Source organism: Pholis gunnellus, assembly GCF_910591455.1.
Source record: "Pholis gunnellus genome assembly, chromosome: 7".
Classification (NCBI taxonomy): Eukaryota; Metazoa; Chordata; class Actinopteri; order Perciformes; family Pholidae; genus Pholis; species Pholis gunnellus.
In genome coordinates this window covers 16094498-16118163 of record NC_136533.1, presented here as the reverse complement: position 1 = coordinate 16118163, position 23666 = coordinate 16094498, and the positions used below count along the sequence as shown (strand labels likewise).

Genomic DNA, 23666 nt, shown 5'->3' with positions numbered 1-23666 from the left:
GAAATGAGAATTATCTTATGTATGTGATTTTTCTCAAACCCAAGACTTTGAAATATGGAATTTTAAACAAACGGATCCTCTTCCCTACAACGCTGAAGACAGCACCTCTGTGTTCGACCACACGATAAAGAGACCGCCGCTTCACACGCCAGTGTAACCATTTGAACAGACCTGCCTGAGGCCACAGCTCAGCCAAGCAGAAAATAGCCTAATCCTTTTGGCAGCTGCAGTGAACGGACCCTATTCCGCCCCTCTAAAAACAGAGATAAACCAACAACGCCATGAGAAAGATCCTACAGTTTAGCCAAGCACGAGTTGGACATCATTTACACTTGGTGATGCATATTCAACACACATGCTCTATATACAACACAACCCAAACACTACATGAGTGTGTGTGTGTGTGTGTGATCATAGTGGCCTACCATCTGTAAGTATGAATTCTCACTGCTTGAATACGTGTTTCTGTTTCGAGGCCTGTATGAGAAAGTGTGCCATGTTAGCATGGAGCTTCTCTCACTCATCTGCTGGTAGTAACACCTACAGAACTGGTCTGTTTTTAGATTTTATCTGAGTTGAGTTAATTCATCACAGCAGTACTACCCAGCCTGTTTAAGTAGTTGTATCAAGTTGTTGTGGCTCTGGGAGACCTTTCTAAATCTAGAGAGAAGCTGTGTAGTTGCATTATTGAAAATGTAGGCTTTGGAACTTGACTTGCATTAGGGACTAAAAGTCAGGATTCTTCGGCCTTTGCTGTTTGATTTTGACTATTATTTATCCGTCTCTTGTGAGTCTCTTAACTTTATGGAAGAGCAATACTAAATCATTGGAGCATCCCTTAAAGGTGGATTTATAGTTTTGCGCGGTTCTGTCAGAGTGAGACTTTGAGGTGGCCTGCTATTTACCTGTTGTGAAATTATTTTGCAACTACGCACCATTTCCTCGAAAAGCTAATCTGAAATTAGACAAATTGTCTCATGAATGTGATTTCAAGGGAGCTCATGAATGAGATCCACCTCTTCCCAAGTTCCTAGACACTCGGGACTGATACCAATCGAACCGCGTGAAGGAGTTAAACAAGTAGCGGCATCAAAAGCTGTGCCAAATCTGATATGAGCCTCCTCAAAAAATGAACTACAGGTGTGAAAACGTCCTGAAACACTGCAAGTTTAAATAAATTTCAGTTACACAAGGCGTCACTTTTAAAGAGCAATAAGAATGGCGAGGACACACGCACAGGCTCAGAGGCAGATTGCATCACATTTAATATACAATGAACCATACATAGCGGCTACATTGGCAGCTGGCAAGCACACGTCTTCGGCGATTGTGTGAGGTAGCCCCTTTCTGGCTATTCTGTAACTGACCAGATATGAAGCCCGTAGTGCGTTTTTTGTAGACCCAACACATGAATGAGACTGCAGTTGTTTTTGGCTGTTTTGTAACTCCTCCAATTTCGATATAAAAAATGTAAGGGGCTTTTGACTTGCACTGGCATGCTTGGTGTTCAGGTGGCGACGTAAATAAGAGGGCTTCAGACAGCTGTTAGCCAGAACCTCACTGCACACCACGCACTGTGACTTTGGACACTCTGCATTGCCAATCCAAGTGAAGCCCAGACCCAGATAATTTTCATCATATCTCCTCTTTTTTTCCCCAGTCTGATGGCAGGAGCTGAAGTGCATTTATTTATTAAATTGTAAGTTTTTAATTTTAAAATTTAAATCTTACAAAGGGAATTTTTATAATTCATGTTTTTATTTTGTGAAAAATCCCACTTAAATTGTTTTCAATTGTATTTATTATTAATTATTACACCATTAGACCACCATTACATTTTTCTTCTCGCGCACCCCTCGCGCACCACACTTTGGGAATCCCTGCATTAGATCAACACTGAGGCGTCAATAAGATGAGGCCGTTTTGGCAATGTAGAACTATTCTACAATTGCTGGATGTGTGTGCATACTGTACATTAATAGACTGTACTGTGCAGTATTAGACACTGTATGGTCTGTGGTCACATTGCATCATGTGCAGAGCGATTGTGCTGGGAGACATGTCTACATTCTCCAGCAAATGGCAGGGCAATGACTTTACCAAATATGGGGCCTTGGCCTGGGGAGGAGAGATAAAAGCTTTGCTTCACTCTGCCCATTTGCTCCCTCTGATAAGATAAGCGCGGTCACAATGGCTGTGTAAATAGAGCGTCTCTAGTTCAGCGGCCTTTTATCTGAGCTTTGTTTAAGCTTTGTTGGGTCTTTTCTCCACAGCTTGTCTTCTTGCCATCCTCAGGCTCTCACTCTAACATTAACTAACTTTGATTGTCTTTCTCCGAGATGAGGCTGCATTATTCTTAAGCTTTTTTGTTGTTTTCCCACATGTCTTGTATAAACTTTTCAGACTACACTTAAGTGTGACCGGGAGAGTCGCTGTGTCTGACACCTCTTCCAATCTATTCCAAATAGACATAGAATGGAGGCATTCAGTAAAATGTCTCGGAAATCATTTCATTTCATGGACATTTGACAGATAGAATTGTGGCTTCGCCTCGAACCCTTTGTCTGCTCTGGAACGTCTGAGCCTCCCTGGATATATTAAGCTGTCTGGCTGGTTTTGCTGAATTCAATCCAGGCCAATCACTCATTCGCACACATACACACACACACACACAAACCAGCTGCATCTTCATGCGTAAGGCCTCTCTGTAAACGTATTCCCAGACCCCTGGCTCTGTGTTCACTCTGCCCATCCTGGCTGAATCCCCTGCCTGGCATCACATCTGTGTCCACAGCTCCTTGGTCTGAGGATATGTGCTCTATCTGGAGCGCAGAAGACATTTTTTTTTTTACAACGCTGTGGATGAAACGATAGCGGTACGTGCAGGTTGTTGCAGTTAAATGAATTTCAGACCTCATGTCAAAGTATTAACCATCATGGACTTTAATTTGAATTTTAAACACATCACGTCTCATTGCTCAAATCCCGGCATCGATAATCAGAGCATCTTTGTTCCAAAAGGCAGAGCTGCGAGCCAGCCTTTTTGTTTGTTTGTTTAAACATAAGTCATTGAGAGTTGACATTTGAAGCTGCTATTTGCAGTGCAATTCAACTGCAAATGCCGGCACATTGCGAGTGTGTAGTAGTTTGGACCAAGCCATCTGGCCGGCCACGGTGCTGGCTATATGTGTTTTTGGACAGTGAGGATAATCGCAGACTCCCTCGATGGTGAAAGAATATGTTCCCTTTATAATTTATATTCCTCCGTGTTTACTCAGTACTGTTCCACCGTAAGAAAATGTGACGTGTATATTGCTTTAAAATGTAGCCTCATACTACATTTTACACTTCAAGCTAAAACAAACAGGTGTAGACCTAAAGTTGTATTTATCAATTTTAAGTATCATTTCCAAGAGAAATAGCTCATAAATTGGAACTTGCACTGGATCTCTCCAACATTAAAATGAAGAATGCTTCTGCTGCATTAAATTACAAAGGAGGCACTTAGTGTCTTGCATGTCTACAAATATAGATCTCTTTTACTTTTTTTATATTATTAAGCAGCCAAATTATTGCAGTATGAGAATTTGTGCTCTGGCCCGTGCGGCACTAAAGCTTCCTCAGTATCGTTTAACACTCTTCTCACTCATATTTCCGACAAATATATTACTTAGTCTCTCGCACAAATTTGTTTTTCTGGCTTGAGATGACTGATGGTCACCATTCAGCACCCACTCAGTGGTGTTTCAGCACATAACAACATGATTGACTTGTGTGATCGAGCTCGCTGTGCCAGTCAGTCAGACGTTGTCAGGCGCGCGGTGGTGAGCTAAAGTGTAATGCGTGGGCAAGTGTGTGTTTGCCTCTTTAGCGCTCTGATTAAACAATAAATATTAACTTTAAAGGTTCGCTCGCCACTCCACGTGCAGACCGAGATGTGAAGCCGTGCCGAGATTAACATACCTGGAAGCGGAAACAACTGAGACTGTGCACGACACCTCGAGCGTTTTCATTCTCTCCGTCTTTCTTTGACAATCAGCCAAATGGACTGAATTGTGCGTGTGAATTATATTGATTATCTAAGGCTTATTAGGTCATAACGGCGTTTGAAGCTGCACTTTTCATTAAAAAAACTGCTGCTACAGTACAAAACGGTGTTAAGAAATGTCCTCCCTGCGTAATGAGTCCCAGTTTAACCCCTGAGTACATCTATATTGTTCTTGAGGGAGCCATCAACCCTCCCACCGCCTGCTGCCATTTATACAAGCTAGTTAACAGTAAAACAATGTAGTTTAACCTCTTGATAGCAATAATAATAACTTCATTGCATTTGTGATGTATTACACACTGCCATATGTTGTGCCAAGGTCCTTGTGAGGGCATATCTGTCAGTGACAAATGTGCCCCGTCAGGCCAGTTGATTACTTGTTTAAAAATCACTTTAATGCTTGTAGTTGCTGACGGCCTATTACATGATTTGTTAGGAGGCAACATGTGCCTTATTCCACACCGTCTCTTTTGTAGTTTTTGTGAGTTTTGTTCTTTGACGTTTTAAATCCTGAACTAGTGAAAAGAAGAAGAAGAAGAAGAAGGAAGAAAACAGCACTGCTCCTCTGCTCAAATGTTTGACAGTGAACAAAAGTGGGAATTAGCGGGAGGATAATATATCACAGAGCTACACGGAGTCTAATCAGGATCACAGCCGGAGGCGTAGCCTACTCTGACCCTGTGAAACGACTTTGTCCTCTGCCTCATCATCGGGGGGGGGGGGGGAGGAGATCAAAAATGAAGTCATTTTTGGCGCTTCCAAAACAATACTGTGTACGTAATTAGCTTTGTTCTTTTAACACGGCACAGTCCCAGAGATGGGTGTAAAACTGTTCACCTCCTAATCAAATGTCTCTACTGTAATCAGCAGACAATCTTAATGATCTGTGTTAAATGGCGAACGCTCCTTCTGCTCCGTCCATTCGCAGTCTGATCGCACCGCTTCAACCCTGAAGTCAATGAAACAAATCAAATCCATTTCACTAACGATTACCTTGTTTTTGCCTGGAATGATGCAAAGCTGTGAAGGTAGGGACTTTTCATTGGCCTTTATTAGAGCCAAACTTTGGTTGATAATCATGTTTTTTGCGGGGTTGGAGGTGTTTCTGTTTGTGAAGTGTTGGTGTGTTTGACATCTAGACAACGCTCTATGGGGAACCTGTCTGTTCTGAGAAACACAAGACTGGTTGAAGGTATTAATGAGGGACTCTGTGAATAATTCATGTACATCGATAACATCTCATTTGTCATTTGTCTGACCGGTGACTGTCAAGGTAAAGTTTAAGAAAGGGTCTTTGTGTTTCTCCTCAGGTTTCACTGTCGTTACTTTTGATTGGAAGCGCCTGTATGCTGCAGCCTGTACAACAGCAGAATAGATATTACTTTTTTATTGGGTAGTAGAGGTGAACGGAGGAGTTGTCTAAAGTGGCAGTGTTTAACAGGAGAAGATTGGGGCCACTGGCTTTATGTTTCTCTTTTGATTTTGGTGTATTTTTAGCTTCAGCCCAGCTCATTTCAGGACATCACAAACAATTACTGCTTTTTTGATGCTCACGCTTGATGTGTAAATTGTCTCTTTGTGATCTTCCTCCTTTTTTATTTTATTACTATCTTTTGTGACTTTGTCTCTCGCCAGACATGGAACGCGATGTGCAGGAGAAGTTGCAGCAGCAGCCGACAACGGTGTGTGTGGTGTCGGTGTGGCCTACGATGCTAAGATAGGAGGTGAGTGAAGCATGCCACTGGGATTGTTAATAGGATACATGTTTAATTAGAAATAATTATAATTTAAATTTGGTATTATTTTAATTAGAAAGAATATGCACAATAATACTCACATTCAAACTAATTAACATAGAAGGGAATTTGTTTCAGCTGAGCTCCATTTAGTCCGGAACCGGAATCCGAATCACGGACTCGGCTGTGTCTTCACATTTGGTTACAGACCCAGTAACACATTTTGAAGCTGATATCCTTCATGTTTTGTCTTGTTGTTGTTTTTTTCTGGACCATTGACTATCTTTTACCGAATGATTGACTCCCTGTTGTTCAGATGCACAAGTGAAAGTGTGCTGCTGAGATCAGTAAGAGCATGCAGTGAATCGTCCTTGATCGATTGCTGCTGAGAAAAATAGCTTTCTGCAGATTTTTCTCTGGAAAGTAGTCGATTGTGGCTTTGTTAACACTTATACCTTATACAACCTTTCAGATTTATGTTGCAGACAAGGTGAATCTTTTTTTATTTCAAACCAGGAAATATAATAACTCAGTGCAACTTAATTCGACACTTGGCCTGAAACTCCAACCTTTCCTCCGCCAATTAGATAAAAAGCTAGTTACATTTTTTAAGTGTTTTGTCCTTTGTGAATTTAGAATTATGACGATGCCATGAAACTGACTTCACAACCCAGCGGACGTCCTTTCATGCCACTGTGTAAATCATCTGGCTAAAACGCTGGTCAGAATAAGACTCACAGTCTTTAGCACAGTCTCTTGATTAAACGGTGATACAGCTGGTCGCATGTGCAGATATGCATTAAACAAAGAAGACGTTCCCTAAAATCAAACGTGACCACAAATTAAGTCTGAAAGGTTATTTTCTTTCTTTTCCTCCTCGTAGTGTTTGCTCTTGATAAAGTATTCTAAGGAGGCTTTTACTAACTTTTGTCACTAAACAATCTGTCAGTGACATGATGGCAGCCAACAAGACTCAGCGGAGCCTGTGGAGCCCTGAGCAGTCCCGTTCACAGATGTTACTCATAATTCTCCTTCTATGTCTTCATTACCATTCATCTCCCGACGGAGCCGCGCATTGGCCCTGCTCTCGTAAATTACTCCTCTGTGAATCTGTTCACGTCACATGGTCAGTGGATTGTTTATAAACAGCTGGGATTTGCTCCCAAATACCAGTGGTGTGTGTGCGTGTGCGTGCGTGTGCGTGCGTGCGTTTGTGGGGGAAGCCTGTGTATCCTTACTTAGCAATGATTAGAGTTTAATATCTGTAATTGTCCCTTCTTGGCTCATTCTGCATTTCCTTTCACCTACTGTACCTGTATTCCCTCCACACACACACACACACACACACACACACACACACACACACACTCACACACACTCATACACACTCATACACACACTCATATCTGCATTCCTACCTGCTACTTCTGACTTGCTGGAGCAAAACTCGCACAGCAGTGTCTTAATAAGGAATCGTCGAGCTGCGGGTAGTTGATGGGAATTGCTACGACAATGATTATCATTACCGCTGCAATACAGCCAGAGCATAATGATGTACTGAGCAAACATTGGGCTTTTTGTCGCATGTTTAGCCCAGTTAGGGATTTTATTTTTTTCAGGCTACTTATTATTCAAACTTGTGAATCCCCATGCCAACAGAGTAATTGCCGCTGTGGCTACATCTCCTCTGGCATGTGTTTTTTTTTCCAGGCAGGTTGCCTAGAATGGATTATTTAAGTCTTAATCTGGACGTCGTCAGTGGCACTGGTTGCCTCTGAGGTCCGGTGGTCTTCTCCCAGTAATGGACGTTGTTTGAGGTCGGTTCATTTCGCGCCTCTCTACAGCCGTTAATGTTCAGAGGAGGGATCTGAGGGTGCTCACTTCAAAGCCTCAGACGGGGTTTTAGTTCAGGTATGATGAAAGGTGACATTCAGCGCCTCCCTGTGTGGGCACACCAGTCTGTTGAAGGCTTTGTAAACTCTCAGCTCATTTATACCAGTCTGTGTCTGTTAGGTCTGTCTGTATACGTGTCCTTTCTGTGTGTTCATTGGGGGTTAGGGAACTAGCCTGTCTTGGTTCGACATCCAGCTGGGTTTTTGTACGTGTGACGGTAAAAAAAAATATATATATCCATGAGAGCGGCATCTGCGAGTGAAGATTTGCACACTTACTCGTTAAAACTGGAACTCTGTGAAGTATTTGGTTTCTCCTGCGAGGTCTTTTGTTTCACCTTTTTTTGTTTGTTTCTGTGTTGTTGTCTTTTGTGGCAGAAGATAAAATGGGAATTTGCGGTCTGACCGATTTCTTTCAGTCTTTTTTTGACACGTTTCCTCTCGTTGTCATCTCATGCTGGGTTTTTCCACTGAAGTTTTGACACCTCCCCACCCATCTAAAGCTAAAATCCATACGCTCACTATCTCTTTACCATCTGTCATTCTGTCACTCTTTCTTCGTCACTTTTCACCACTGAACCTGTTCTGCGCCGCGTTGCCTGTTCATTTTACAGGAGTTCGTATGTTAGATGGGGAGGTGACAGATGTGGTGGAGGCCCACTCTCTGAGCCTGAACCCGCAGCACATCCACATTTATAGCGCCAGCTGGGGCCCAGAGGACGACGGCAAGTCACTGGACGGCCCTGCCAAGCTGGCGAAGGAGGCTTTCCTCCAGGGAATCACCAAGGTTAGTATATACATACAGATATACATAAGCTTGATCTTTTAATCTACTATCTTCCCTGTTTCTTGCGTCACCTTCAAACTCACATCAACTCCTTAAAGGCTTGACTTAGCTTTGTACTTGTTTGACATTTTTGGGTAGCAGACTTAGACACAACACCACGACCAGTAACTTCCTGATGGTAGCCTGGTAACTTGTCGCAGCCAAGACATAGCATGTCTCATAACACTTAGTGGCAATTTTTCCTATTTACAATTCAGTTTTTGTGCAGATTAAACAAACAAGATACTACACATTAATTACTTAGCTTCAGCGGTGCTGGTAGGTGGATTACGTTACCTTTTGGAGCTAAGCTAGCTGTTTCCCCCTTGTGTCCAGTCTTTATGCTAAGCTAACCAGCTGCAGGCTCATATTTACCGCACAGGCATGAGTTGTATTGATCCTCTCATCTAACCTTTGGCAGGGAAGCAAATACTTTAAGAGTATTTCACAACACAACTGTTCCTTTTATGTGGAGCAATTTATCTCATAACAGCAAAAACAATCTTTTTTTTTTCCACCTATACGTGAGTTTGTTAATTGGCCTCTGACTAGCCCTTTAGGGTTGGATCGAGTAAGACATTAGAGAGTATGACACGTTATCCTAGGCTAATGTCATCATTTCTCATGTGTCAGCATGCTGCATCAAAAGGCGTTAGCGGAACAGTTAAATGATAAATGGGAGATCGGAGAAAAAAGAATCAGAGCAGCAGTCACTGATGCAGAACAATAGTTAGTTTCAAAGGCCGCAGTCATTTTTCTGTGGAAAAGAATGATTCATATGTCACATCCCAAAATGTGAGTTGCTCCACATATCATGTTGTGTTAGTGAGGAGAAATTGCCTGACGGCAGCACAGCAGGGCCTTTCTGGTTCAGCGTGTGTTCTCCTGGCAGTGAGATAACCCGTGGCACCGAAGTCTTATCGTCTGGCCTCTGTAACCTACAGCAAAGGCAGCGTTGGGTCATAAATTGGGCTGGAAGGTTTAGCTAGAACTTCAAGACTGTAGTTTTATGATTCAGTCAGCTTCAACACATTAAGTAGAATGAAATTCTCCCCCCAAATTTGCAGTAATTTGCGAAATGGAAAATCCTATTTAAACAGCTCTGAATGAGCTTTTTTTGAAGTTCAGTGAAAACGAGGTCCCTTTTGTACAGTGATAAGGAAGCACAGATTCAGGTATCTTTAAATGTGTCAGTACTGCAAAGCTAAAATACTGGAACTGATGATGTGACAGGACTTTGATTTTTTTTCAGCAGGCAGAGAGCAAATCAGACAAGCTCAGTCTTGAACAAGACGAGAAGCGAAACATTCGTGCTGCTTTTTCCATCAAACACCTGTTTTTATGTTCCTTTTTTGTGTTCTGTGGGCGACGGAGAGGAAGGGAGAAAGAAATGGTATACATATGTTTTCTCTTTCATTTTTAATGTCTTGTTTGCCATCAACTGATTAATCATGTCTGCTCTCTGTATATGGGATTTTAAAGACGTCCCTCTGCTTTCTTTTATCTGTTTCTCCATCATATAGTATGCCAGTATGTATTTCTTGGGTTATTGCTTTGTTATAGAAAAAAGATATTTTATCCGCCCGCTTGGTTCAAACTGTATGTGGTAGAAGAAATGCTTTAATCTTTCAGATTTATTCTGAATGTCAGCATCTGGGTTGCTGCTTTCACACTTTGATCAAAGATGTTATTTTTATTTTTCGAATGACAGGGTGTGATTAATGCTGAAAAGAAATGTGACAAGTTAGTAGATTATGATAATTATAACACCTATATTTATTCTTCACTTTTAAAAAAAAAGAACAATTAAAAAGTGTTTCACAAAAGTGCAAATTAAAGGCCGAGGGATAATAAGCTATAAAAAGAAGAAGAGGGCTCTCTAAGAATATTATTCAGAGAAGAAAACCGGAATAAAACTCTACATCATAAGTTAAACTAATTCAAAGGCAATTTTAAAATGTGTCTTTTTATAATTTGAACAAATGGGCACTGAGGTTCTCCTCCATCCAGAGGCTATTTCAGCGCTTCACCGCCCTGACTGCAGATGCTCTTCTGCCCTCTGTCTCCAGCTGAACCCCGGGGGACAACAACTGGTGTGCAGACCTCAAGCAGAAATCAGCTGTGTAGTAAGAGAGAAAAGGTCAACAGTGCGGACCAACCAGTGCCATACAAATAAGCAGTAAAACTTTAAAAATAAATTCTGAAGGTCATAGGTAACTAGAGCAGGACGAAATGCTGAAATTGAGATGTGCCAACAAAATTCTGGGGCATTTCAGCGATTACAGAGTTGCAGTAACCTAATCAGCTGGAGACAAATGCGTAAAATGTTTTGTGTGTCTTGGAACAAAAAAAAACATCTAATCTTAGCAATGTTCCTGCGTTGACAAACGACACCCTTTGTTACTTTGCTAAAATGTTGCCAGCCTCCTGTTGGCAAGTCCACCCCGAACCGGACCAAATGTGCGTCTCATACTGTGTGTGTGTGTGTGTGTGTGTGTGTGTGTGTCAGGAGCATACAGTCTCACTGCCAGATATCATGTTGTCATTCATCTTTCCCCTAAATTATATTCCGCTTGAGTAGATTTCGTAATTACATTTCTTCTGTTTGTTATCTGCTGTTCTGCCGCAATAAGTCGCCTGACATTATGATGTATTAATAAGAGTTGTGCCTACAGCGGTTCACTGCTTCTGAGCGAAAGCACGCAAGTGACAAAGTGTTTAAGCAGTCAGACAAACGTCTTTGTCAAAGGCAATGTTTCACACTTCAACCAATTCTTGTTAGTCTCTCTCTCTCTAAACTTATTCTGTGCCTGACTCTATGAACGTTAACGCTTGTGTGCTTCTGTACCGCAGGGCCGCGGCGGACAAGGCTCCATCTTTGTGTGGGCCTCCGGTAATGGTGGCCGGGAGCAGGACAGCTGTAACTGTGACGGCTACACCAACAGCATTTACACCCTTTCCATCAGCAGCACCACGCAGTCCGGCAACGTGCCGTGGTACAGCGAGCCCTGCTCTTCCACCCTCGCTACTACCTTCAGCTCTGGAAACCCTGGGGAGAAACAGATAGTGGGTGTACACACACACACACACACACACACACACACACACAGACACACTTTGAACATCTCAGATTTTGTGTAGGATTGTTTTTATACTTTTTAATCTGTAAATGTCAGCGTTGCACAAATATACATGTGCCTCGTACTTTGCGACGGCCTTCTTAGTCAGCCAAAAATGTATGCTGGTACATCCGAAATGAAACCTTTTCAACTGTACGTACACATTAATCTCATCTCTGGAAAATCAAAAATGGGCATCAAGCTGTCAAAATCAGAGTGACTGATGTGAAACATACAGTGAGCAAAGCTGACAGACAATGAGAGATGCCACATGCTTCCTTCAAGCTGCTTGTCTGCTGAAGAAAGACTTGCCTCGGGGACAGAGAATAACATAAAAGAAACCATAAATCTGCCATTTCCTTCAAAATACACTAGGGGCCGGCTGCAGGCGAGCAGACACAACTCATCAAATAGATGAAATTGAAGTCATTCTGAAATGTACGACAGCTGTTGTATTGTTGCTTTGGTAGTCAGAAGCTGCTATTTGTTGTATCGGTGAGTTCATACAGCTTTCCTTTGTCCAAAATGAGGATTTATGTTCCCTTTGTCAGATTTTTGTGTTTGGTACATTTTGTTTGTATTGACTGTCAAATCTCAAACAGACCAGGACCGGGCTTTTAAACAAAACCAATTTGGACTCACAAGTAGCTGTGATAACATCAGACATCAGTGTAGGACTGCAACTATTATTTTCATTATTGGTTAATCTGTAGGTTTTTTTATTTCACATAATCAATTATTCACCTGGCCTTAATAAAAATTGCAAAAAAGATGATGTCGGTGTACAAAACCCCAAATTATTCAGTTTAGAATGTTTAAAACTGAAACAAGCTGAAAAATCTTGATCTTGATAAATGACTAATCACTAAATGGGTGATGTTAGTCAAAAACATATGAAATATGACAGTGTTTCGGTGTTGTTTTATCCAGTTCTGATATCCAACGGTTGCGTGCACACACCTCCGCTTGTTTACTCCCCTGACACGTAGACTTCTTTCCTCAGATAATGGCCATTAGTGCCACAATCTGTCAGGCCAAAAGTTGCGAACCAAGAAGCTTTTCCCTGACCTTCACACCTCGCCTTGCCCTCTGGCTTTCTTCTCATTTCCGTCATGTCCCCATCGTGACCCAGACAGGCCTCATTAGCTTTCTGGCATTGGCGGAGGCCGAAAGCAGAGGTGTACGCGGAGTACCAACATACTCTGTCTCTCCACCACCCGACCTGACTGGGCTGATTTGGCTGACATTCACTTCCCCGGCTGTGACCCTTTGGCGGTGATCCACAGACCTGAGACTGAACCTTCTTGCTCTCTCTCTCTCTCTCTCTCTCTCCCCCTCTCTCCCCCTCGTCCTTCCCACCTCCGATCGCTGCAGGCAGGGCTCCCATTGTCCCCGGTCTAACCTCTCTGTGACTGTGAACTTCTCTCACGCTGATGTGGGAAACTCAATGTGTCATAGTAACTGTGTCTAACCTTCAGTATTTCTGTGCACTTCTCTCTCTCTCTCTCTCTCCTCCTGTCTCCAAGGTGACCACAGACCTGAGGCAAAAATGCACAGACTCTCACACGGGGACGTCCGCCTCTGCCCCGCTGGCTGCTGGGATCATTGCTCTGGCTCTGGAGGCCAAGTGAGTTAAAAAAACGACACAACCGCCTCCTATAGTAGAGCTACTTTTATAGTCAACCCTGTAGGCATTTGGTTTTTACACTAAGCATGGGGTGGCGCTGATGTGTGAAGCAAAAGTTTCTCAGTGACTGCTCCGATTAGAGGGCGTTCACAACGTATCGTATAATGTTCATGACATAGGTTAAGTCCTAACCAGTCGTTGTCAGCATTGGCCTTAAAAGACTCATTTAAAACGGTAGATACCGTGCTGAGCCATTTTCAACCCATGAAATGCAGATTCTTTTTAATTAGGCGTTGGCCTAACTCCCAGCCCAGAAATTCTTTCCTCAGCAAATTAAGCTTTTGATAATCAGTTAATTAGACAAGTCAGCAGCTGCAGTGCACACAGACATCTGAATACCTGTAGGGCTGGCCGTGAAGACTTTAAACCGGAGAACGTCTCTCATTATCGCTCACTCAGGACTCCAGGTGTCGGAATCCAAGTTTCTGTCAGCAGCGCTAATGTGTTCTCCATTTTGCTCGTATCTTCAGTTATATCTTGCGGCATGTTAACGCCTCTTATCAGTCGGCCGTCCTCCGCTCTGCGTAATTTGCTTCATTATCACATTAGCACATACCTGACAGGTGTCGAAAACCAAATCCAGTATTGCCTCACAAACGCAGGTTTCAGTTTAGGTATACATACTCGGCGTACCCAGGTTTATCTCAGCACTGTCACCTGGTATATCATGAGAGAAGGGCGCTGACTGACAGACCTAAAGTTTACACCGCTAAGATTATCTCTCACTTCTACCAGCACAGTAGAGTCAGCATGTTCTCCTGACAGGCAGCCGTAATAACAGGGTAGCTAGTTTATCAGGCTGGGACCACACAGGAATTCACAGAGATGGAATCATTTAATAGGCAGAGTGTTTTGGCTTTCTGTCGTTTTATTATTTTATTTTCCCCCTTCGCTCTTGGCTGGGGTGACATTGAGTGGGTGTGTGGGGGGGGGGGAGCATGGGATCCTGTCCATTAACAACACATGAGAGGATGTGAGATGTGAATGCTGATACGGAGAGTGGCAGAGGTGACGTGCAATCCCGTTTCTATATCTGCCTAGTGTGGCGCTGCACTCGGCGAGCATTATCTTAAACCACAGAGCCGTTTTCTCATCGTTGGTAACTCACGGGGCTTTTTCGTCTGAATGCTTCCCTGCCGTGCCTCTGAATAAATCTCTATAAAAAAAAAACACACGTTTTTATTGGGCTTCTACTGTTGGAAGGTGACCTCATCCCCCAGTCCCAGACCTCATTACAAACTATCATTACAGAGAGGTCTAGACACAGTCCCTCACATTGTTGTATCCACTGTTTTACTGTGTTCCCCGACCTTTCAACACAATAGGTTATGATGTACCTTTAATACTGGAGTTTATCACCGGTGTTAAAACCATAATGTGAGCCCATACCTTTGTTATGGTTGACATATTCCTCAGGGCTTCCTCTACACCTCAGTATAATTTTTCAGAAATGTATGTCTCAGGTGGATCCTATTTCATGTGTGTCTACAGACTCTTGACCTTTTCCATATCCCACAGCTCCTCACATTTCCTCTACTGTATTGTCGTACAGTCGAGGTCAGCGAAACCAGTTTTTTTTTTTCCAAAAAGTGCACATAATGTGGAAAGTAATAGCTTTTGGCTATTACATTACAGAAAGACAGCACGGTTACTCTGCTTTCCTTCCTGTATCTCTGCAGTATGAACCTGACCTGGAGGGACATGCAGCACCTGGTGGTGAGAACGTCCCGGCCCGGACACCTCAGCGCCGGAGACTGGAAGACCAACGGAGTGGGACGCAGAGGTAGAGGATGGCTAGTCCAAAAATATGCACAGATGGTATTGTATGGCGTAGTATTTGTGCTTCCATCCTGGGCACGCAATGGGACTTTGTGAGCACATGCATTATATAATAATATTTATTTATATGATATAACTCTATGCTGTGCGCAGTAAATTGTTCAATATTGTGCACATGCGCGCACAATAATACCCTCTCACTCAGTTTCAAACTTGCTTCCAAAGTCCTTGGAGACCCGTCCTCTCAACGTCTGTGCTCTGTGCGCCCTCCGGTCTCTGTATGCTCAACCAACTTGACAAAGTGTTACAGCATGCCACAATTTCAGTCGAAAAGTTTGGAAAAAATTTATAATTTGTTATTGGCTGTTTTGCCTCCACTCTGATTGCCAGTAGGGTTATAGTTTTTTTTTTTTTTTTGCATGTTTTTGTCTGCCACAACATATTCTCTGTAAATCACTCCTCCTGTGTTGTCCTTTATTTTTATATTTTTCATGATGGCTTCATTTGAAACCATATTTGCATAATCCGCAACGTCAATGTTTTGTCATAGACAGCGCTGTTAGGCACACTGAGCAAGACTGCAGCCTGCTACACAACACAAGACCAACCGATTCTGAACAACCACCCACATTAGCGTTCCTGCTTAAGTCTCATCTAACTCACAAACGTGAACCCACTTCATGTCCCATGTCCAAACAAAAACATATGAAATATGGAAAAGTGCACAGCTGAAGTCATTTTCAAGCCCAGATAACAAAAAAAGAAACTGGTAAGCTGTAGCACAGCAAACAGCATGTGAACCCATCTGCCAATATCCTTATGGTCCATTTACATGCTGGTGCAGTCCTGACCCTTCAACAGCACTGTTAACGACATACTGTCTGCTCACGACGGTGCAAGGCGCTCCAGCTGGCTGAGACGAAAAGGAGTGTTTCTGATATTTCCTCAAGAACTTTTTTTGTTCCTTTCAATAACAAAAACAAATTAACATTTACAAAAATAAATATATACGGTATATTTTTGACTAGATTAGCAGAAAGGGATGCCTGAATCTGATTTGAATAACTGAAGCAACTGAATTTCTGCGCAGGATTGTAATTAACAGTAAAGAGTGGATTGTTGACTTGACAGTTATTTCTCTTTCTGTGATGTTTATCTCATCGTTGCCGCCCACCAACCTGTCACTCTCTTTATCTCTCCTGTCTTCTTTCCCCACAGTGAGTCATTCGTACGGCTATGGGCTTTTGGATGCAGGTGTCATGGTGGCTTTGGCACAGAACTGGACCACAGTGGGACCACAGCATCAGTGTGTTCACACCATGCTTGCAGAACCAAGGTCAGAAGGTTGACTTGAAGCTGCGTGTGTGTGTGTGTGTGTGTGTGTGTGTGTGTGTGTGTGTGTGTGTGTGTGTGTGTGTGTGTGTGTGTGTGTGTGTGTGTGTGTGTGTGTGTGTGTGTGTGTGTGTGTGTGTGTGTGCGTGTGTGTGTGTGTGTGTGTGTGCGTGTGTGTTTAGTCTCATAATGAGCACTTGCTGTTCTATCATCCTGCTCAGCCTGATCGATGTCACTGTCTTCTCCTTGGAGCTGGGACATTCATGTAGATTTGTAGTACGGCGCTATTGTCTGTAGCCACACAACATTAACCACCTTCCCCTCCACTCGTCAAACCTGCAGAGACATCGGGAGCAAGCTGGTGTTCAGCAAGAGCGTGGATGCCTGCTGGGGACGACCGGAGTACGTCAACTCTGTGGAACATGTTCAGGCTCGCCTCACTCTCTCCCACAACCAGAGAGGAAAATTGGCCATTCATCTCATCAGCCCACTGGGCACACACTCCACCTTGCTGTTTCCCAGGTACACAGTAAAATACACCACTATACACACCAAGCAAGCCGGGCCATGGTATAAATCTCTTTCTTTTACACACACAGACAAACACATTGTGCACCTTGGTTTTATCTGTGCACAGATACTCCCACAAGTATACTGTCTGGGAAAAACTGCATTCTACCTTTAGAAAAAATAGCACTAACACTTCATCTCCCCCTTTTCTCTCAGGCCCAATGACTTCTCCTCTGAGGGGTTCAACGACTGGGCCTTTATGACCACGCACTCGTGGGACGAGGATCCTCAAGGGGAATGGACACTGGAAATAGAAAATGTAGCAGCTAATGGACGAGACTTCGGTAACCCGCCTGGTCACATCACATCAAACCTACATTCGTGCCGGCATGCACTTCCCCATTGTAAATCCTCCTGCATATTTTCACGCTTCTCAAATTAGCCTCTGCTCGGTTCCCGTCTTTCTGTATCTCTCAAAAGATTCAGTTTATACCATTTTTGGTACCAGAGGGCAGCATCTCTCAGAAGCACATGCGGATTAAAACTCTAAAGCCGCTGGACAGATAAATATTTTTCTGCAAGAAAGTGGTTGGTAAACTTTTCATTATAAACTTTTTTATTACAATCATCGGGCTGCATTTTCTTTCAGAAGGCTAACAGCGGCATATTTTCAGGAGAGTTGACTCGTTAAGTCCTAGAATTCGTGTGTGGCTTTGGGAAATAAGATATGAAGGCATCCTTTCCTCCTCTACTGTTGTTTTTGGTCCGCTCTCATCGCTTCCTTTTCTTCCACCCCCATATCCTCTTCTCAGCTAGTTCACACTGTTCCCTCTCTGAGAGGTGTTACTTTGATATTCTCTCTCTCTCTCTTTCCCTCTCTCAGTTGTGTTAAGTCAGTTCATCCTCATCCTGTGGGGTACTGGACCCAGCGTCGTCAACCCCTCCTCATCTGACTTCCCTCGGCCGTCCAACAACAGCTGCAAGACCTTTGATGCCCAGCAGATCTGTATTGGTGAGATCATTCAGGCTTCACATAAACTTTGAACAGGAATGTGGAATGGGCTCTTTTGTGTTGGAGGTGGCACACAGTATAGAGCAAGGAATCTTTGTCTGTCTGTCTGTGTGGGTTTGTCCTTCGCATATCTTAAGAACCGTTAATTCGATGCTGTTTTCTTTGGGACCCAGAGACGTGCAGTGTTGAAGATGGTTCAATTTGTTCAGTTTGGGCCTTTAACTTTTGAGCCTTAAGATTATTTTTTAAAAAGTCCAGACAAATCTATCTTGACAAACCACGCCCAATTGTGGCTAGCTATTGTCCGCCACTTTGAATTGTGTCTAATTCTACTACTACTCTTCCTACAAATTGTGAACAATCATCACCAAATTTAGAGCGGAACATCTCTGGACCAATCTGGACAAAGTAACTCTTTTGGATGTTTGATATTATACAGTTTTGCTATAGCTGGCCCCTCCAACTCAAATGCATGAAAGAGTCATACTACAGTATGTCATTAAAATATAATAAAAACTCAATGAGTAGTATGTCATTTAAAATGTCGTAAAAAAAACTCATAGTATACTGTGTACAAAATCATTGTATAGTATGTTATTAAAAAGTCACAGAAAAGTCCTGGTGTAATATTTCTTTATAATGTCATAACAAATTATAGTATCTCATAATAGTAGCTCATAAAAAGTCAGTAGCCTATAATATTTCACTTTGAAGCAAGGAGTCTCTGTATGTGTGTCTGTGGCTACGTCCTTTCCATATCGGGAGAGCAGTTCGTCTGATCTACTTCACACTCGGCGGGTGTATTGCCGGGGACCCCACAGACGAGCATTTTCGATTGTGGTGCAATTTGGCCAGAATGTGGCTCAATAACGCCGGACTTGTGTTTTGGCCTGTAACTGTGAATCATCAGTTTCAAAAATCAAATAATAGTTTTTCCTGGATTTTGTGGTTCCTGACGAATCCATCCACATAAACCTCGCCCTATTGCTTCCGGATTGATTTTCCGCCATTTTGAATTGTGTTCAAATCTGTTTTTCTGCCACCCCTGTCCATAAAAATCTCTGGCCCGAGCTGTAAAAAGTTTTTTAGGATGTTTTGATGGGCATGCTCTTGGAACGGGCACTGCACTAAATCTTATAATACAGGCTTTTGCTCAGACTGTGTTGGGTATTTCAAATTGTGAAAGCAAATGTTGTGAATACTGATTGTCTGTTAATAAGCTTCTTTTGCATTTGTTTACCCGCAAACTATGAATATGCACATTGCCATATGCCGTATTAGTTTGAGTCGGAGTGTGGGACGTATGGAGAAGCAGCAGGGGAGATTAACACTGCGTCAGTGTGAGAGGTGCACATTGTCAACAACTGTTCAGGAGGACGACTCCCGCACTGAAAGGCAGAGGAAGTGTTCAAACGCTTCTTGATTAGTTCAGACTTCTCCATACTTTATCTAAAAAATACATTTCAAGAGTTGGTGTTTACACTTTTTTTTACAGGACCATGGAAGTCAAAGGTTCCTAGAAAGGACTTTTTAATTTGGTGATAATTTATATTATTAACAAATGAACATGAATCTTTATTCAGTGCACAGGAGATCAGCTGAAAGTGCAAATGTCTTTCTGTTTCAAAGTGAAGGCAAGCAGATAATTCCACAAATATAAAGAATATCGTTTTTTAAACAGATAAATTAATAGTAACTTGGGTTTAAATGGATTTTCTTTTTTTTTAATTCAGATTTTAGCAGTTCTTTCAACTGCTATTAACAGTAACTATTCTTACTCGTACTGTTAACACTCAAATAAATTAGTTTCTATTTGGACAATCTCTGATCTCTCTGTTTTCCAACAGAAATAAAAGATAAATTAGGGATGAAAAGATTAGTCTATTAATTGATCAGAAAATGAACTGCTGTGATAATTGATTGATCCTTTCTTATCTTTCAAGCAAAAAATACCAAACATTACATGGTTCTAGCTTTTCAAAATTGCTGGTTTTCACTCTATTACACTGTTGTAAACTGAACATTTTTGTGACTGTTGGTGCAACAAAAAAAAGCAACTGCCATTTTTATAGTGTGCTTTTTTATTGGAATGTGTGAGACTTAACCGCCCTTATGCTTTCATCTCCCACGCTGCATCCAGAGTGCAGCCCCGGCTTCTCCCTCTTCCTCCAGGGTTGTGTGAAGTTGTGTCCGCCGGGCTTCACCTCGGGCCCCCAGCTCCTCAACCTCTCCCTGGAGAACTGGGTGGACTTGTCCTCTGTCCAGGCCTGCCTACCGTGCAACCCCGCCTGCCTCACCTGCTCTGGCGCCGGCCCTACAAACTGCCTGTCCTGCCCGCCTCACAGCCACCTAGTTCTCACCTCCTGCCTGCACCAGAACCAGGTCCAGCGCAAATCCCCACTAGTTGGGGGCCTCCAGGTTGACAGAGCCCAGCCAGAGGGGGAGATCCCAACAGCAGCGGACGACAGCGGAGGAGGCGAGGAACCTCCGGGGCTCAGTGTCGCTCCGTCCACGCAGCTGCCTGCGGTCGTTGCCGTGCTCAGCTGTGCCTTCATCCTGGCTGCCTTCGTCGGGGTCTTCTTCCTGCTGCAGATGCGCTCAGGCGCTGCTTCTTTGGGCTGGAGGACCAAACTGCCCTCTGTGTATTCAGAGACGGGGGTGCGGATGGGCTGCAGTTTTGGCTGCGGCCAAGGAAGGGAGAGGAAGGCACGGATATGCTACAAGGGGATCCCCACTGTGTGGGGGGATGAGGACATGATCGCCTACCAGTCTGAATCAGACAGCGAGGAAACGGACGGTCACGGCGAGAGGACAGCTTTTATCAAGACCCAGAGCTCGATCTAGCTGAACCTGCATCTGCTGTTGTGGTGTCTGACATCACGGCACCCTGGGTCTCATCAGCATTTAGATCTGACTGTGTAGAGCTGATACCAGAAAGAGAATCACACAAAACGCAGGCCTTGCTGTCCCATCAGCACCCCATCCAAATGCATTAAAGAGCCATTTGTTTTGTATGTATTTATTAACATTTGTTGATTGATCTTATTTGATTAATATCAGATGTATTCATTATGCATTTGACTCTTTGTCACCAATTTGAGGTGTTATGCAACTGTGTTATTTATTTATTTTTTGTTTAATGACCTGCTTGACCATATTTTGTCCAGTTTGTCAAAGGGAGTATTCCACAAACTAAGTATCGCACCCCAATAAAGTTTGAGGCATTTACAAGAGAAATCGAACTCAAAGCAGCCGAGGCCGAGACGTCCTGGCTTTTAGTCCCACGTGTAGTTAAAATACCACGAATCCTACATCTGCCTATTAGAGCCGCTCTGCCTGTTAAATGCCCATGATTTTCAAGCTCCACACCCCCCAGTTCCTGAAAAAGATTTGAGTCTGCCAGCCCAATAACCAATCAGAGCTCAAAAGAACCCCGGTGACATCATTAGTGTTATTGTTTCAGACTTGTCAAAGCTCCTCCAGAACTACGGAAGAACGTTGTACAACCCTAACAGGCCGAGTAGTACTTTCTGTGACAAGTAAACTGCTCCTCTAAGCCAGTTGAGTGCATTACTGTCCCCAAATATGCATTGGTTTGTCATCAACACAAACACCTGGCCATCGGCAGCAGCATTGCCGTTGTATTTGATCATGTTCCTGGCAGATTGTGGGCCAGCGGTCATGAAGTTGAGACGCTATTCATTAATAGTAAGAAAACTTTAAATGGAAGATTTCTGCAGCGCACTGGGACAGCATGATAAAACATCCTGCTGGCTGTTTGATGAGCGAGAGACTGTGGAGGATGCTCTGTTTTCAATCAATGCTCAGCGGGGATTGCCACCGCAGCGTAGACTCAAAATCTCATTGACTTGTAGTAAAGTAACACTGTTTCTGAATGAAATGAAAATAACACTATAACTGCTCGGCTGACCTTTACAACATTTTCCCTCCAGGTTTCTGCTGGTAAGAAATTAGATCATTTTCTTTTCATTTTCCCCCACGGAGCATATATTGATTTTGGGGCTTCTCTACCAGGACGTCTTCATCAGGGTGAAGCTCTTCTCCTCTTTATTGTGAGCGCCATACATCGAAAGACAAACACATGCTTTATTGCGCAACAGTGTAGACTCGCCGCTACGCAAGTTGAATCAAAGCCTTTCGATCCGAAGGGCAGAATGATTACAGTGATTTAAGTAATGAGATCTTGTATCGCATTTTCTACGTTTGTTTTATATACTTTTTTATTTAACTGACAATGGATGTTGATATTTTGGAGATCAGTTTCATGCTGGAATAAAAGTACTAGCTGTTGCATAGATGGACTGTCTGTGTCTTAACTGCCAGATTTGAAAACTTTTAGGGTTTTAGGCATCTGAAACCTAGCCCCTGACTCACAAACACCAACCGAGAGAGCAGATGGTTCATGGCTTGTTCGCGGTCGTATATCATTGTCGAAAGTGTGTTTCCTTCACTCCGGGCATTTGGCTTTAACAGGGTGCCAGCATTCTGTTTTCTTCTCAATACTCTCCGGTGGTCGGTGAGCGTGCTTCCTTCCCCAAAGGCCCTTAAGAAACAAGTTTCTCAAGTTTCAATATGCCGGCCCCTGAAAGTTTAAATTAATATAAATGGAAGATGTTTGTATGCACATGGGGAAACAATGCCAGCTGGTAGCAGCGTTGTTCATTAGCAGCTTTTCTTCTGTAACACCCTCTACAGAGGCAGGTAACTGGGTTCATGGGTGAAGGTACATTCATTCTGTGCTCCATAATTAGATCTGCCGGGAGAACTGGCTGCACAATTCAGTGCCCCTCGGATGCGCCATGCTTCCTATTATATAAGCCGTATGTGTGGAAATAACAGTGTGCGTGTATTGGCTCATGTAGTTCAAAAAGTGGATGGGTTTAAAAGTCTTGTGTCTCCTAATAATTACATGCGTCTGTGAGCTGGTTTTCGTTGGTTCTTTGATGTATACCCTTTAGCCTGGATTAATTAGCGCTCATTGTCTGAACAACGATGCCCACTAAAGGGCTTGGCAACAAGAAATATTAGATTAATTAAGAGAACAAGAGCCCCGTTAGCTGATTTCACATTCAGATCAGTCTCATTATTCCAGCTAGTCAAACCTTATTGGTGTTTGTGCTGAATCTGATGCTCATGGATAAGGAACACAGTCGGCACCAGCAGAGTAAAATGCAGAGGCTGGGCGTCCCCCGGGTGCCACCACAGGCATCACTTCCCACACACACACACACACACACACACACACACACACACACACACACACACACACACACACACACACACACACACACACACACACACACACACACACACACACACACACACACACACACACAGAGCCACTTCCTTTCGCCTCCACACATGCAGTGCAGTGATCACTCTCAGGCCTCCCTGCCGCCACACTTTCTTTACGCCTCTGTGTCGCTGGTCCATTTTTATGAAGCGTGAACAAAGAAACATTTCTTTTCATGTTCACCTCCTGCTCAGCTCTGTCGCTGATGCCCTGCACCTGACAGAGGGGTACACATGGGTGATAACTTGCTGCGGTTAACTACGTGAGATTTACAGGGTGAGCGTCGACGGCCGACAGCCTGCTCTATTCCAATATCGGGTCGACTCGTTGACTGCCAACCGCTGACAAGAGAAGCACTGGACAGTCTGAAAGTAACACTTATCTGACTGACAGCATCTGTGCACTGGACTG

The 23666-nt window shown here is 43.3% G+C and overlaps 1 protein-coding gene across 2 annotated transcripts in view; it reads left to right on the top strand.

Moving 5' to 3' along the window:
* Positions 1-22257, top strand: part of furinb (furin (paired basic amino acid cleaving enzyme) b) — a 66315-nt gene extending 44058 nt beyond the window's left edge. Inside the window, exons 7-16 of one of the 2 annotated variants that reach the window (XM_079162994.1) lie at positions 5684-5772; positions 8291-8463; positions 11356-11568; positions 13148-13248; positions 14988-15091; positions 16306-16423; positions 16762-16941; positions 17146-17273; positions 17813-17941; positions 20082-22257. In XM_079162994.1, coding sequence (XP_079019120.1) covers positions 5684-5772; positions 8291-8463; positions 11356-11568; positions 13148-13248; positions 14988-15091; positions 16306-16423; positions 16762-16941; positions 17146-17273; positions 17813-17941; positions 20082-20785 — 1939 coding nt within the window. In that variant the 3' untranslated portion in view covers positions 20786-22257. Of the gene's footprint in view, positions 1-5683; positions 5773-8290; positions 8464-11355; positions 11569-13147; positions 13249-14987; positions 15092-16305; positions 16424-16761; positions 16942-17145; positions 17334-17812; positions 17942-20081 lie in introns of both variants that reach the window. The other variant, XM_079162993.1, reaches the window with a different exon arrangement.
* Positions 22258-23666: the final 1409 nt, after the last annotated feature.